At 40.9% G+C, this 14,446-nt stretch overlaps 1 protein-coding gene across 1 annotated transcript in view; it reads right to left on the bottom strand.

Annotated features, from left to right (window-relative positions):
- Window positions 1-14,446, bottom strand: part of SF3B3 (splicing factor 3b subunit 3) — a 43,632-nt gene that overhangs the window by 5,165 nt on the left and 24,021 nt on the right. Inside the window, exons 12-20 of the mRNA XM_080828331.1 lie at window positions 10,638-10,789; window positions 10,179-10,334; window positions 9,256-9,411; window positions 8,610-8,753; window positions 5,497-5,619; window positions 4,430-4,584; window positions 2,132-2,306; window positions 1,128-1,333; window positions 879-1,035 (exon numbers count right to left, since the gene is read on the bottom strand). Coding sequence (XP_080684457.1) covers window positions 879-1,035; window positions 1,128-1,333; window positions 2,132-2,306; window positions 4,430-4,584; window positions 5,497-5,619; window positions 8,610-8,753; window positions 9,256-9,411; window positions 10,179-10,334; window positions 10,638-10,789 — 1,424 coding nt within the window. The remainder of the gene's footprint in view (window positions 1-878; window positions 1,036-1,127; window positions 1,334-2,131; window positions 2,307-4,429; window positions 4,585-5,496; window positions 5,620-8,609; window positions 8,754-9,255; window positions 9,412-10,178; window positions 10,335-10,637; window positions 10,790-14,446) is intronic.

Genomic DNA, 14,446 nt, shown 5'->3' with positions numbered 1-14,446 from the left:
ACAAGACAGTGTGTGATCGCCTTTGGTTCGTCAGAGAAATAAACCACACATACAAGTCTCTATGAACACGTCCCATGGTGCACTGTACGTCACTCAGCAAATGGATCAGTGCCACAAGCCATAGGAAACCCTGAGGCCTGATGAATGTGGTCTCAGAGCCTGTGCTAATTCAATTGGTGCCACAAACAATGAAGCCTCAATGCAGAAGTGATTCCTGGTTGTGGAGGGATGGAATGGGAAAGGGGTGCTAGTGACAAGTGACATCTCAGTTGTAAGGGAGATACAATGAGTTTAGCACAAAGAAAAGAACATGAGTAATTACTTCCTAGAAGACATTCCCCTGGGGAAGGGCTAGAGGAGCTACATGCATGTGCTGTCCATGTGGAAGAATGGGATATTTTTCCTCTTAATTTAAAAATTGTGGTAAGATACACATAAAACTTATCATTCTGAGCATTTTTTAGTATACAATTCAGTGGCATCAAACATGTTCACAGTGTTGTGCAACCATCACCACCATCCACCCCCAGAACTTTTTCATTTTTCCAAACGGAAAGTGTTATCCATTAAATGTTAATTCTCCAGAGGTCACAAATTGCTGCCTGCTTAGTAAAACCAATGAACAAGGGGCCAATTCTGTGTGCATCTGTGTCACCACTGTGGCTGGTTAGTATACAGGCTTCCTGTGAGACTCCCAGGCAGTGGAGCTTCACTGGAGCATGGAAGCGCCAGCATTTTCTGTGTGCCACCAAAAGATGGAACATAATCAATGAGCTGGCTTCCAAAATGGTCACCAGAAGACTTGACCTACAACTTAAGCAAAAGTGGGAGAGACCAGTAGGACCTACGATCCAGGAAAACCAATGGCTGGTTCTTACCTTGTGCAAAAACTCCAGTTTTTCCCCATTGTTCACGAGCTTGTAGGTATAGACAAAGCCCCCGGCTACAGACCTGGGATTGAGAATCAGGTCTTTGGCCACACCCACCAACACATACCAATCATCACCAGTGTTGGAAAACCTGCACACAGCTACACTGTAAAAAGAAACAGAGAAACAGGAGTCAGGTATTAACTATAGTCCAGAGAATTCCTGCCCTCAAAACCCTAGATGTCCGGAGCTCCTTACCTAAAAGCGGCCTCATTCTGTTCTAGCTGGACAAGATCCAGCGTGTTCCCTTGAATAGGATTCATCACTCGGATCACAGAGGCCCACTGCCCATTGCCAGCTTTAGGAGCTCCAAAAATGGACTCAGGGAGGTTTTCGTTGAGGAACGCTGCTGCCATCTCTGCAGCAAGTTCCCGCTCATCCTCCCCTGCTGCTTCTACCATTTCCTAAATTAACAAACAAAATCAAAAACACAAAAACAGAAGAGCTGGTATATTCAGAGGTAGGTGGTGGGTGAGAAGTGGACAAGTAGCACAACAGTTCATATCCTGACTAGCAAAGTCTGTAGGCTAAAACCAGATTTCCCAAAATGAAGATTAAAGGGAAAGGTGTACAGACAATGGGAAGAGAGAAAACCACTAAAGGGGAAACCAGGTACTTCATTTTTTAATGTTAAAAAAACCTAACATTGACTGTGGCAAATACTTGGCAAGTGGTCTCAGATACATAAAACAAAGACACCACTTTTCTACCTAACCTCCCTGATTTCCCTCGCTACGACTCCTTGTCTCATCTCTTCTAGTCGAGACACAGTTTTGCACGATGGGGCTCTTTGGGTTTTTTTTGTTGTTGGGAAATGATTTCTGGAAAGAACTACTGTTGCAGAGAATTGAACACTGTCTCCTTTGGGCCCAAATCCAGAAAACACATACACAGGCTGTTTGGGAAGCTCAAGGATTGAAGAACTCTGTTCCAGAAGGAAAGCTGAAAACTGAATAAACCCAAGGTCCGTGTATTAGTCCCAAGTCACAAGAAAACTTCTAAAACCAAGGACAGGGGCAAAGGGCTCTGCTTAAAGGCCCTGAAAAGAACCTGGGTCTTTTTTAATGTATAATATGCTATAGATGTATATATAGATATATATATAAAATGTGTAATATGATCAGCAATTACACAAGTTTAAACTTTTCAACAAAATTTCACATGAATGCCTTTTAACTAAACCCTAATGTCAGTCTCATTACCTCTGCCATTTGCTGCTTCCTCTGAGCTTTTGTTGCCTCAGTGTAGGCATTGTGGTCCGTCTCAATGATGATAAGGTTGTTACTCTCAGGGTGAATGACAAATTTCCTGGGTGTGTACTGCAGTGGAAAGGCCACTTGATTGAAGACAGCACCTAGCTTCTCCAGAGCTAAAATCCTATGGGGGAAAAGGCAGGGAATCAACAGATCACTCACTCAGGATTTAGAAACTCCTATCAAAATGGTCTGTGACTGGTCACACAAAGGCATCAATCCCTAAAAGCTCTAATGTTGGCATATTCCTCTCTTTGGAGAGAAACATTGAATCAGGTATTTTACAAACATCTGAATGATGAAATTAAGTGTTTAAGCATCAAAAGTTGTCATTCTACAAGAAAAAAAATAAGTATCACATACAGAAAACCAAAACCCAAACCACTGATCCTTCAGTTTTGATTCTTCTGGTCCAACCCACATAATGATCTGTCTTATAAAGGCATCCTACCACGACAGATTCAAAGCAGAGAGAAAACCTACTCTCGGGAGACACACAACACAGAAGGCAGCACAGATATTCCCATGTTGTATTATTCCTAAAAAAATATGAGGCTAGTCAGCGTCTAAGTAGAACTTATACCACTGGTGATACCCAAAAGGACTTCAGGCAGTTTTCAGATGGACTTTAATAATTAATAAGCCCTTGTGTGCCAAAGGACATCATCAAGAAAGTGAAAAGACAATCTACAGAATGAGAGAAAATTAGGAGAAAATATGCGCAAATCTTATCCAATAAGGGTGTTACAACTAGATCATACAAAGAACTCTTAGAATTCAGTAACAAAAAAAAAAACAATTAGTCCAGTTAAAAATAAGCAAGGGATCTCAACAGTACTCCAAAGAAAAATGGCAAGAAAGCACATGCTCATCATTCAGCATCAAAAAACTGTCCATCTAAACCACCGTAAGATACTACACTTCACACTACTAGAATGGTTGGAACTAAGAAGTCAAATAAATGCATGTGGGTGAGGATGTGAAGAAACTGAAACTCTCATACCTTGCTTGTGGAAAACAAAAACAGTAGACCCTTTGGAAAGCAATCTGGCAACTCCTCAAAAAGTTAAATACAGAGTTACCACAGAACCCACCATTCCACTCTTTCAGTTATATATCAAAGAAAAATGAAAATATATGCCCCCCCAAAAACATGCACAAGAATATCCACAGCAGCATTATTCATAAGTGGAAGTGACTAGTTTTGACAGTAAGTACTCTAAACACTGGTGTTACCAAGAGTTCTGCTGTTAACTATTTCACACAGTGGCCTTCCCTGAAAGATTCTGTTCTGGGGAGGAAACGCTCTTCTGCTACAAAAGTGAAAAAATCTGTGGTTGTGTCCACATTTATAGGAATTCAAAAGAGAAGAAGCACCCATAAATAATGTGAATGTCCATGAATGAGGCTAGGTCTTGACTGGTAGAGATGTGGGTGGGAAGCATGCCAGGGTACAGAGTAAAAAAAAACATGAGAGAGGAGACAGCAATTCTGCTGGAACAGAAGGTACATAAAGGCATGAGGGTTAGAGAGAGAGAACAATGACTGCAAAGATCTTGAAAGGTGCTGCACAGAAATCTGGGAGTTCACCTGGTAAGTTACCCACGTAACAAGAGCGTATAGTTCCTCTTGATAGGGTTCCTCTTACAAACAGTTACAACCAGGGCATGAACACAGGTGGTGTTAAAAGATTAAAGAAGAAAAAACGAAACCCGAAACTTGAGAAAGTCAAACTAAATATAGCATATTTTTCAAACCGAATAGCCATCTTGCAACAGAACAGTGCTCACTCCAACATCACTGCATAAACAATAGTTGTTCAACTTGCAAAAGGCCTAAATAATTTATACTGAGTTAAAATTAGAAGATGTAACACTGCAAATGACAGGACCAAATGAGAAAAAGTTATCAGCAAACCAATGCCTGCCAGCTCTAAAACTAATCCAACAGTACTGCTCTGGAAAAACAGATGGTATAATCTCAAGGAAACTGAACCATACTGCTGAGTATATTAGAACTTGGCCCTGAAAATCTAAACAGAAGCTACAACTCCAAAAATCAAAACTTGGCTACCAGGTACTTAAAATCCTGAGACAAATGAAGGTTTCAGTTGCAACACTCTAGTGCCATGGTGAAGAGTTGGCTCTCTGCCATCGCTTCGTAACTTCTTCCAGCACTCTGGCAAAACCACAATCCCAGCCATGGGCAGAAAGGATTCCCACTGGGCTTGAACCATGGGACTCTCACCTCAGAGTATTGGTGGAGATGGCCACAATACCCTCAGGACACTGCTCAGAGGCAAAGCCAGACGCAAACTCCAGGGTCTCATAAGACAACGGGGTGAGATGGAAACGAGACTGGTAGGAATAGCTCAACCACGATCGGCTTGACATTGCCAACACCTGAGGAAAGAAAAACATTCCCACATACTTGGGAAAAAGACAAACATGGAATGCTAACCAAACACCCTATCCACAAATTTTAGTCTACAGAATATCCCAAGGAATTTTTGAAACCTAAAAGACTACCTTAAGAAAAAAGAGCACCAGAGGTGCCTGGGTGGCTCAACTGGTTAAGTGTCCGACTCTTGATTTCGGCTTAGGTCATGATTGAAGAGTCTTGAGATCCAGCCCCAGGTCAGGTTCCACACTGAGTGTGGAGCCTGCTTGAGATTCTCTCCCTCCCCATATGTCCCTCCCTCCTCATGCACTCATGCATGCTCCCTCTCTCCTCTCTAATAAAAGAAAGAAGAAAGAGGACTGGAGAAGAGGACTGGCTTAGTATTTGCTAAAAGCACGGGCCACAAGCTGTATAACCTAATCACTCAATCTCTCTAAGCCTCTCTAAGGCTCAATTTCCACATCAGTAAAATGGGAACACTATAACAAGGGAGGATAGTTTCAAGAATTAAATGCAGTAACAAAGAACTAGCATAGCACTCAGCAACAATAACATTCTTAGTTACAAAGGACACAATGTTTCCCAACCTCTTTCACGTTACATAGTAAACCCTGGTATTGATATAAGGTTACTCATGGGTAGTGGTACTCTAGATAAGAGGTTTCTAGCTACCTCTCAGTCAGCTCCATTTGCCCACCCTAGAGCTGAACAGACTGATAACCTATTCCACCCATAACCAAAACGTAGCTCAGTGCCATGGAAAACTCTGCATTAAGGGACCCAAGACTTCCCACAGAAAAGAAGCTAATTAAGAGAAAGCTAGTATCAAACTAACTATGTATGGGTGAATTACTGAAAGAAAAGCTGATGCCATTAAGGTCCAAAAATGCAGCCTGCCCCCTTTCATTACTTACTGCTTCCTGGCCTTGCATCCGGACACGAAAGAGTTTCACAGGACGGGACCCCAGGTACCTAGTGCGTGTGTCAGACAGATCCCCAGTGACAGGGTCCAAGACAGTTCTCAGCAGCACACCATTCTAACAAAAAGGAAAAGAGTGGGTGAAGCCTACCCCTAATGGAAGCTCCCTGGCTACTGCATAGAATATATAAGTTCAGAACAGATAAAAGGAAATGACGGGGTTTAAAGAATATCCCAATAACCAGACAACAACTCATTCATTCTCTCACTAAATCACTCACTCAAGTAGTTACTGAGCATTTACTAAGTGAAAAGCACTTATTGTTCACTACATATCTGTTAAAATTCTTTCTACCAAGTATGTTAAACTCTTCTTTATAATTTTAAATCTTAGGACATATGCACAGTTAAGGGGTGCCTGGGTGGCTCAGTCAGTTGAACATCCTTAAGACTTAGTTTTGGCTCAGGTCATGATCTCGTGGGTCATGGGACAGAGCTCTGCATCAAGCTTCATGCTCACTGGGGAGCCTGCTTAAAGATTCTTTCCCTCTGCCCATCCCCCAACTCATGCATGCACTCTCTCTAAAATAAGTAACCCTTAAAAACAAAACAAAACAAAACAAACCATGTATAGTTAAAATAAACAAGGCCTGCTGTGGTTTCTAAATGCCATTTCTCCTAAAAAGATTAAGACTCTTGGGACGCCTAGATGGCTCAGTCAGTTAAGCATGTGCTCAGGTCATGATCCCAGGGTCCTGAGATCAAGTCCCGCATCCGGCTCCCTGCTCAGCAGGGAGCCTGCTTCTCCCCCTCCTTGTGCTCACTTGCTCTTTCTCTGACAAACAAATAAAAATCTTTTAAAAAAAGATTAAGACTCTGAAGAGAAACAGCTAATTCAGGTCTGGGTAAAGAATATTTCAGGTGAATACAGGGGCGCTCTGTTGTACCAGAAGGAAGCACCCGAAGATAACAGGGTCATGTTAAAAGGACAAAGGAACTAACTTCAAAAGGGAACTCCCACCCATCTAAAATGAGGCAATTTAGCATCCAAAAACTGAAAGACCATAATAGTTTGAAGCACAGATACATAAAAATCTTCAAGTTCAAAGGTTAATAAAAAAAAATTTACTTTATCAGTCCCCACTTGAGATTGCTGTGGTACCAACTCCTTACTGTGAAAACAGATGAACAAAGGGGAAAAAAACAAAGTATTTATCCTTTCCCTGTATGAACTATCTTTTGCGGTAAGAAAATTTTGTCTTTTGAGAAAAGTTTCAGGTAATGAAATGAAGAGTGCAATAGAAAATCATCATTTCTCAATCCCTAATGACATAATGGATCTAGGCAATGGGCCTAGAAGCAATGCTACTGGGTAAAAGGCTGACAGGGAGCAGATAATTTAAAATAGATACAAACATTCTAACGCCACTAAAATAGCATAACCAGACATTACATGCCTTCTGATGTGATGTAATAGAAAGTAAAGGGCACCACTTAAAAAACATTGTCTCCCACAAAATATTAAATCTGAATCTAATAAACGTGCTATCCAATTATATAATCAAACCACATGTGGCTAGCCAGAATTGTGATGTGCCATTAAGTATAAAATATAATATATGAGATTTCAAAGACTGTTCAAAAAGAGAGAAAATAAAGTGTCTTAATTTTTACACCAATTACAAACTGAAATGACATCTGAAGTATTCTGGGTTAAAGAAAACATTAAAATTAATTTCATCTGTTCCTTTTGTGGCTACCAGTATATTTAATTGACACATGTAGCTTGCACTGTATTTTAAATGGATGGCATGGTCTAGATCCACCCACTACTTTACAGGAAATACAGATGATAGACAAACATTAAACACAAAAGGAAAGACTGCTAAATTCAGAAGGTGGAAATTTTAAGACAAATGATCTAGTTTCTTAAAAAAAAGGGGGGGAATAAAAATTATTAAAAGACACATAAAGGGAGAGGTCATGCAGAAGATGCAAACTGCAAATGGCTTTCTGCAAATCCTAAGTACAACCAAAGGTAAAACATTTTTGGAAAAACAAAAACAAACCAACCAAGAAAAGCCAGAACATGAACAAGATATCAGATATTAAAGAACTGCTGTGTTGGGCATGGTAATAAAATTGTGGCCTAAAAAGAAAACAATGCATACATCTGTTATGGCTACATTCTCAAGTATTTATAGATGAAATGACAAATCATCTTGGATTTGCTTTATCATACTCCAGAAGAAAGAAAAAGGGGGAATAGATGAAACAACAACAGTAGAATGTTGGTAACTATTAAGATTGGTGATGGATACACTGAGGGTTGTTACATTAGACTAACTCCTGTGCAGTTTGAGAAATTTCTAAATCAGGAAATAAAATTAAAAAGCAAAAAGTATCAGGGCTAGATTATTCACCCAGGGCGTTGAGCAAATAATCATTAAGGAAAATGAAAAGTATATGGTCAAAAAATACTGACAGACACTCTGCTACCCTTAGGTTCCTGCTTTTCATGCAAAAAAGAGCTCCACTGCTTTGACAATAGGGAACATCCAGGGATCCTCTGTTACTAAAGGAGCCCATTATACATCAAGAGCTTTTAGTTTCCAAAAGCTGCATATTCTAAGAACTGCAAAGGACTCTTGAAATCCCTCTAGTTCTGGGGCACCTGGGTGGCTCAGTGGGTTAAGCCTTTGCCTTCGGCTCAGGTCATGATCTCAGGATCCTGGGATCGAGCCCCGGGTCAGGCTCTTTGGTCAGCAGGGAGCCTGCCTCCCCCTCCCTCTGCCTGCCTCTCTGCCTACTTGTGATTACTCTCTCTGTCAAATAAATAAAATCTTAAAAAAGAAAAAAAGAAACCCCTCTAGTTGTGACCCAGAGTAGTGATGACAACACATTTGTATCAAAGACTAGGAAAACTTTGTCCTAGGCCTGACTTGTTCTAATTAGAGCTGACAGAAACGGAACACACAGCAGCACTGTTCACTTTTCATAAGATGGTAAACTGTAAATAAAAGGCACAGTAAATACCCTTATTGAACAGGGACTGCACAAAAGCTAAAGAAGGCCTGAAACCAACAATGTGAGCCTTAGATCTCTTACCTGTAACCCAATATTCAGGTATAGGAAGCCAATAGAGCCCCTCTCACCCAGCTCATCTTGCTTCTCAGTGCCACCCATTTCCACAATACACAAGGACTCAGGCTGAGCTGGGAGAGCCTGCATGCTCAGAGGCTGCAAACAGTCCTAAGGAGGAAAGAAAAAAGAGTAAAACATAGGAAATGACCAACTTTGGAAAAATCTACCCAGAGAAATCTAATTGGAGGAGTGGAGAAACAACTTTCTTGTGGACAGGGGCATCCTATACAGTAAGTTCTAAATGGGTTATTACTAGTTAAGCCAAATCTTAGAATAAGCTCTGGAGCTCTGGAAAGAACCACGATTTCCTTTCTGTAAAAGTGGGTAATCAGAAGTAAATAAGCAAAGTATAACTATTCCTGAAAGTTAACCAAAGCCCAGGGTCAGTCCCAAGCCCTTTCTCGCAAACAATCTTCGGTTGTTTTTAACAAGGCTTAAGGCAAGAAAGCATTTAGTATTCCAGGATCAGGATCTTTAAAGTACTAAGGTGTGTTGCTATGATAATCAGGAGAAGCAGCCAGTGCTGACTGCACGGGCTAGCCCAGCTGATCCCAGAGAAGCCCATCAGGAGTGGGCCAGAAGCTCAGGTTCAGTCAAGATTAACACTCACCGACGGATCCAGAGAGATGATTCTAACAGTATTGTCCACCAGCCCCACAGCCAGGAAGCGAGACCGCTGCTCTCCAGGAGGCACGTTAGCCAGACTCATGCACACCACATCTGCCGACATCTCCTTCCGCTCTGTGTACTCGTTCAGCTGTCCTGACTACAGAAGTGAGAAAGAGAAAGGTGACAAACCACTCCAACTTGCCCCTAAACCCTGGGCCGGGGAAAGGAAGGAGGACTGTTCAATTCCTTTTCACTTTTTCTCACTCCTCTTACTATCATCAATGACCAAGAATTTCTCTACTTAAGGTACCAAGACTGAATGCTTTAGGCTAACAGAGAGTAACAAAATTACTGACAAGACAATCAAAAGACAACCTAATGTCTTTGTCTTTGACAAATTCAACATGCTACAAATTTTCTAAAGCAAACTTAGTTTTCAGGAAATAGAAATATATAAAATTGTTTATCTGTTCATGAGAATACTCTGGGTGAAGGAGATTTCAAATATGGAACTTAAAGAAATCTCAACCAGAGGTACAGTTAGACTCTCAGGTTGGCCACATCCAGAAACTTAGAGCATGTAAGTATACCCAACATCCTTCCATATAGAAAAGCAAAAGAAAATTTCTGAAATGGCTTCAGATTATAAAAATTAAAACTTACGGCCAATATTTGGTGGAAAAGCAGAGTGTAAAGGGCAAGAGAAGCAAGTATTTCACTGCTGAGATTTCATAATTCCAGTTAGAATTATGATATGAACTTACCCTTTCCACCTCACCCCCACCCCCACCAGGCCAGAGTGGCTTCTGTATACTTTCCCTCTTGAATTTTCCTGTGAATATCATCTAGATATTGGACTACAACTCTCATCTTTACCTCTGGACCCTAACACCAAGTCCCACAATGAATGATAAAATAACATACAGGATCCATCTCAAAGTAGACCAGCTCTCCTCCTGTCAGGGCGATCACCACCTGTCGCTGGTTCACTGCACATTTTACAATCGTTTTCTTTCCAGGGGTCTTCCATTCATTTACTCGCTTGTCTGCTCGTATGTGCCGAATACCATCAGGATACACCTAAGTCAGTGACCAGAAGGAAACTGGACTTTAGCAATGTGACTCACTGCTCAGCAAGACCCACATATCTAACAGATGGGTCACTCTTGTCAGAACTGGAGCCATTGCATTTGAGTCGCCAGTGGCTCAATGACAAAAAGGAGTTACTAGGCCCTGTATAGGTAAACTTAAAATAAGTTCATGTTTTCAATGTCCTCTTCAAAAGAGTTTTTCAAAGCTCATTAATGTCAGCACAGCAGCCTACACCACAATAAAAGGACAAAGTAAGGCGAGTTAAGTAACTCTCTCTCTGGAAATCCTCACCTGCACCAAGGCATCATCTCCTAACAATGAGCAGGACAAGGTTGGGGTGGTGCCCAGGAACCCAGAGTCAGTCACTTCTTCCACAGTCTCTCCGATGGACAACACCAGTGTGGCATTCACGAAAGACACAATGATGTAGGCATCAAATTCATCTGCAAGAGGGAAGAGAAGAGGAGGTGGTTAGCTAAGAACTCATTAGTTACAAAGCTAATTGAGACATACTAAGTTTTCTCTTCAGAAACCTTCCAAGGCACTTCTTCTATGTGTAGCCATCACACACACACACACACACACACACACTCATGTGGCAAACGGCACAAGATGATCCAAAAGTTAATTGAAGGTCATAACAGCCTACAGATATATTCTGCTTCCTTAAATGCCTAAATGCATTGAGTAGGTATACCCACCCCAATAGCTCTGAAAGCTAATTTTCCTTGAGGCATTTGCTGGAAAAACACAAGATGACAAAGCAGGGTAACCAGGCAGGAAGAAATTTTGAATACTACAATATTTACATATACTGAAGTGAGAGCTTGGTTATTTGTGCCAGATGCAAATCACAATTCACCCTTAAAAATAATCCCTATAACCAAGAAAGGTCCCCAGCCTCTTCCAAAAGAAGTTTATGTGGGAACGTAAGTCCTAATGAACCTAATGAATAAAACAGATTACTTAAAGCCTCAATGAGACTATCGTTCTCAGGTTCATAACTGAGAATCCCAGGATGTCCCAACAGCAATGAGATAAGAGGATAACCAGGAAGTGGGGGGGGGGGGTGCTGTTTATATTGTCAGTCCTCAACCTCTCTACTCTCATTATTTAAAAACGCAACTATTCAGTGTGACAAGCAATCCTATTAGGATTTGCTTTTCTTTTAACAAAACATAGTTATAGATAAACAAACATGAGTGAGTTTCTCAAAGTCAGAGGATCTGAATACAGGCAATCCCAGAAGTTTCTCACACAGACCCCATAGTTAAAGGCCACCTATTTCCCATATATTTCATCCTACACATAAAAACAGCTTCTGTGTGTCTCCCACATCCAGCACAATGTTTAGCATTATGCTTGATAAATGCTGAAGAAAGGTGTATTTATTTTTCATGAAGGACTGAGATTTCCTTATTTTACATCTGAATTTTCTTTATCAATTCCCCTTTCTGTCCTCCTTCCCTCATAAGAAATCAGGTGAACAAGGGACAGAAGTACAAGTAGACAAGATACTAAATTAAGTTTGATTGTTGTTTTGGGTTTTTTGTTGTTTTTTTTTTTTTTTGGAGAAGATACTAAATTAAAGTGGCTACCTCACTCATAGCAGAAGGAGCTTTAGGGCGCTGTGTGCCTGAGCCCTTGTCCAAAGCTTAGTACCATAGAGCTGATCCACTCCACTCACATCAAGGACAGTTTGGATTCTGATTGCTCCAAAGGTGGTTCAGCTGAACCAAGACTACTCTACTAGTTCAGCAGAATCAGTGTTCTTCACAGAAAAAGAGGCCAACGGAAGACATATCACTAGCCTAGAACAGTACTCTGCCCTATGAGCAGGACATACTCAACTTGACAGACTATAACCAGCATTTTTAAATAGAAATACATAGAAATAAATACAATTTATGAAATTGCTTTACACATGAAATTAATCACCCAGTAAGGGTGAGTATTATTTTCCAAACTCGTGCTTAATACATGCGTATCCTGACTGGGTGGCTGAAAGGCAAGTATCAAAGATCTTTCCTAATGGGTATAATCCAATGGCTATACCAGGAATCCAGAATAAGGGTTCAAGTTCCAAATCATAAACACTGGAGAAGTAGATAGCTAGTTTTAGATTATCTTTGTTACACCTGTTAAGATGTATCAAATGCTTTGGGGACACTTTATAAAATGACTTCATAAGACAACACTGTTCACCACCATGTGAGTAAGGACAGGGTTATCCCAGAAATGGATGACTTAATAGTTTACAACAAAACCAAAATGAATCTCCACACAATACCAAACCTGGAAGCTTTACTCCAGCTGTTTATGAACTGGAAATTTGTCGTGTGTAAAAATAACAGAAACTGCTAAATTTTAACTATATGAATATTACGTCCTTTCCCATACTCTCATTACTGAAACCCAATACCCTAAAAGCTGTGCCAGAGCAAATTAAAGCCAAACAACAAAGGGCTTTTAAATGGTCAGATTTCTGGTCTTTTCCTTCAGTCAAGAAGAAAGGGAAAAACTTCCAGCAGAGACCATGGAAATTTTAACTAAAATGCAAGAGAATGAGGAGAGGAAGGAAGGTGGGCTGCCTGGGTCTTTACCCTCCCTTTGACCCAAGGCCCCATACTGCTCAGATATAAAAATAAAGAAAAGCTCAGTGGACTTAAATAGGTGGACTCAGTGGACTTAAATAGGATCTTACAATCTCTGAGCAATTCAACAACCACTAGAGCTGCTTTACATCACAGATTCCCTCATAACATCCATTACCCTGTGAACACTAAGCACACTCTAACTTTCCTTTCTGTTCTTCAGCTAGGAGGACTTATAGCAGGCCAGTTGCTCATGTCCTAGGGAAGCTATAGGTTGAGTTGGAATTCAGAACATAATCAAGCTAAATGACCATAAATATCTACCTTGCCTTTTTCCAGAAGTTACAACTTTCATATAAAAGAACATTAGTTCCTGGGGTGCCTGGGTGTCTCAGTGGGTTAAAGCCTCTGCCTTCAGCTCGGGTCATGATCCCAGGGTCCTGGGGTCGAGCCCCGCATGGGACACTCTGCTCAGCAGGAAGCCTGCTTTCTCCTCTCTCTCTCTCTGCTTGCCTCTCTGCCTACTTGTGATCTCTGTCAAATAAATAAATAAATTCTTAAAAAAAAAAAAAAAAGAACATTAGTTCAGGGGCACCTGGGTGGCTCAGTCAGTTAAGCCTCTGCTTTGGCTCAGGTGGTGATCCCAGGGTTCTGGGATCAAGCCCCATGTCAGGCTGCCTGCTCAGCTGTGCTCTCTCTATCTTATGCTCTATCTTGTACTCTTGCTCTCTAATAAATACAAACTTTAAAAATAAAAATCTTACATATATATATGTATGTATATATATGTGTGTCTATATATATATATATATATATATATATATAAAAAGGACATTAGTTCATACCTCAGTGAAGAATCTATCAGGGTATGAGAATGCATCTTTCTCACTTAAATAAAACTCCTGAGCACTGCTAAAGCAACCCACAGGGGAGGGAATACTTTATTCTTCTCTCCTCTGCCTTAGTATCTGAAGCTCAACAAACAGCTCACTCTAAAAGGCAAAGTGAGTGACCATACAATGACTTAAGCTTCCAGTATCTCATTCGCACTTTATACTTGGGACTACCTGGTGCCTGCCTTGCCTCAGCAATCCTGATCACGCTCCGGCTTTCTCCAGGACTTGAGTCAGTACAACTGGAACACACAAAACTCCAAAGAGTGTATGGAGTTAAGGCTTTCCTAGCTATACTTTCTTTCAGCTTAGTGAAAGACAAATCAGACATATTTTCCACTAAGGGAAAAAATAAAGAAAGCCGATTCCTGCCTCAGACCATGTAATATACAGGCAGATGGGCGTGCATCTCTATAATGCACAACAGCCAACTGCAAAGTTACCCTCTGAGAGATGCCATCAGGGCAGTCTTATTACTTTGTGCAGATCCCTCTCCCTGGGCAACTATAACACCCCATGGTAGACCCTAGCAGTACGTACACACCTGTGGTGATCAGCACCTTCACCAGCCACCTGTGGAAGAGAAAAAAAGGCTTGGTATTGGTAGTGTGCA

The sequence above is a fragment of the Martes martes genome (assembly GCF_963455335.1).
Source record: "Martes martes genome assembly, chromosome: 17".
NCBI lineage: Eukaryota > Metazoa > Chordata > Mammalia > Carnivora > Mustelidae > Martes > Martes martes.
The sequence above is the reverse complement of the archived record's forward strand: the minus strand, read 5'-3'. Positions and strand labels throughout refer to the sequence as shown.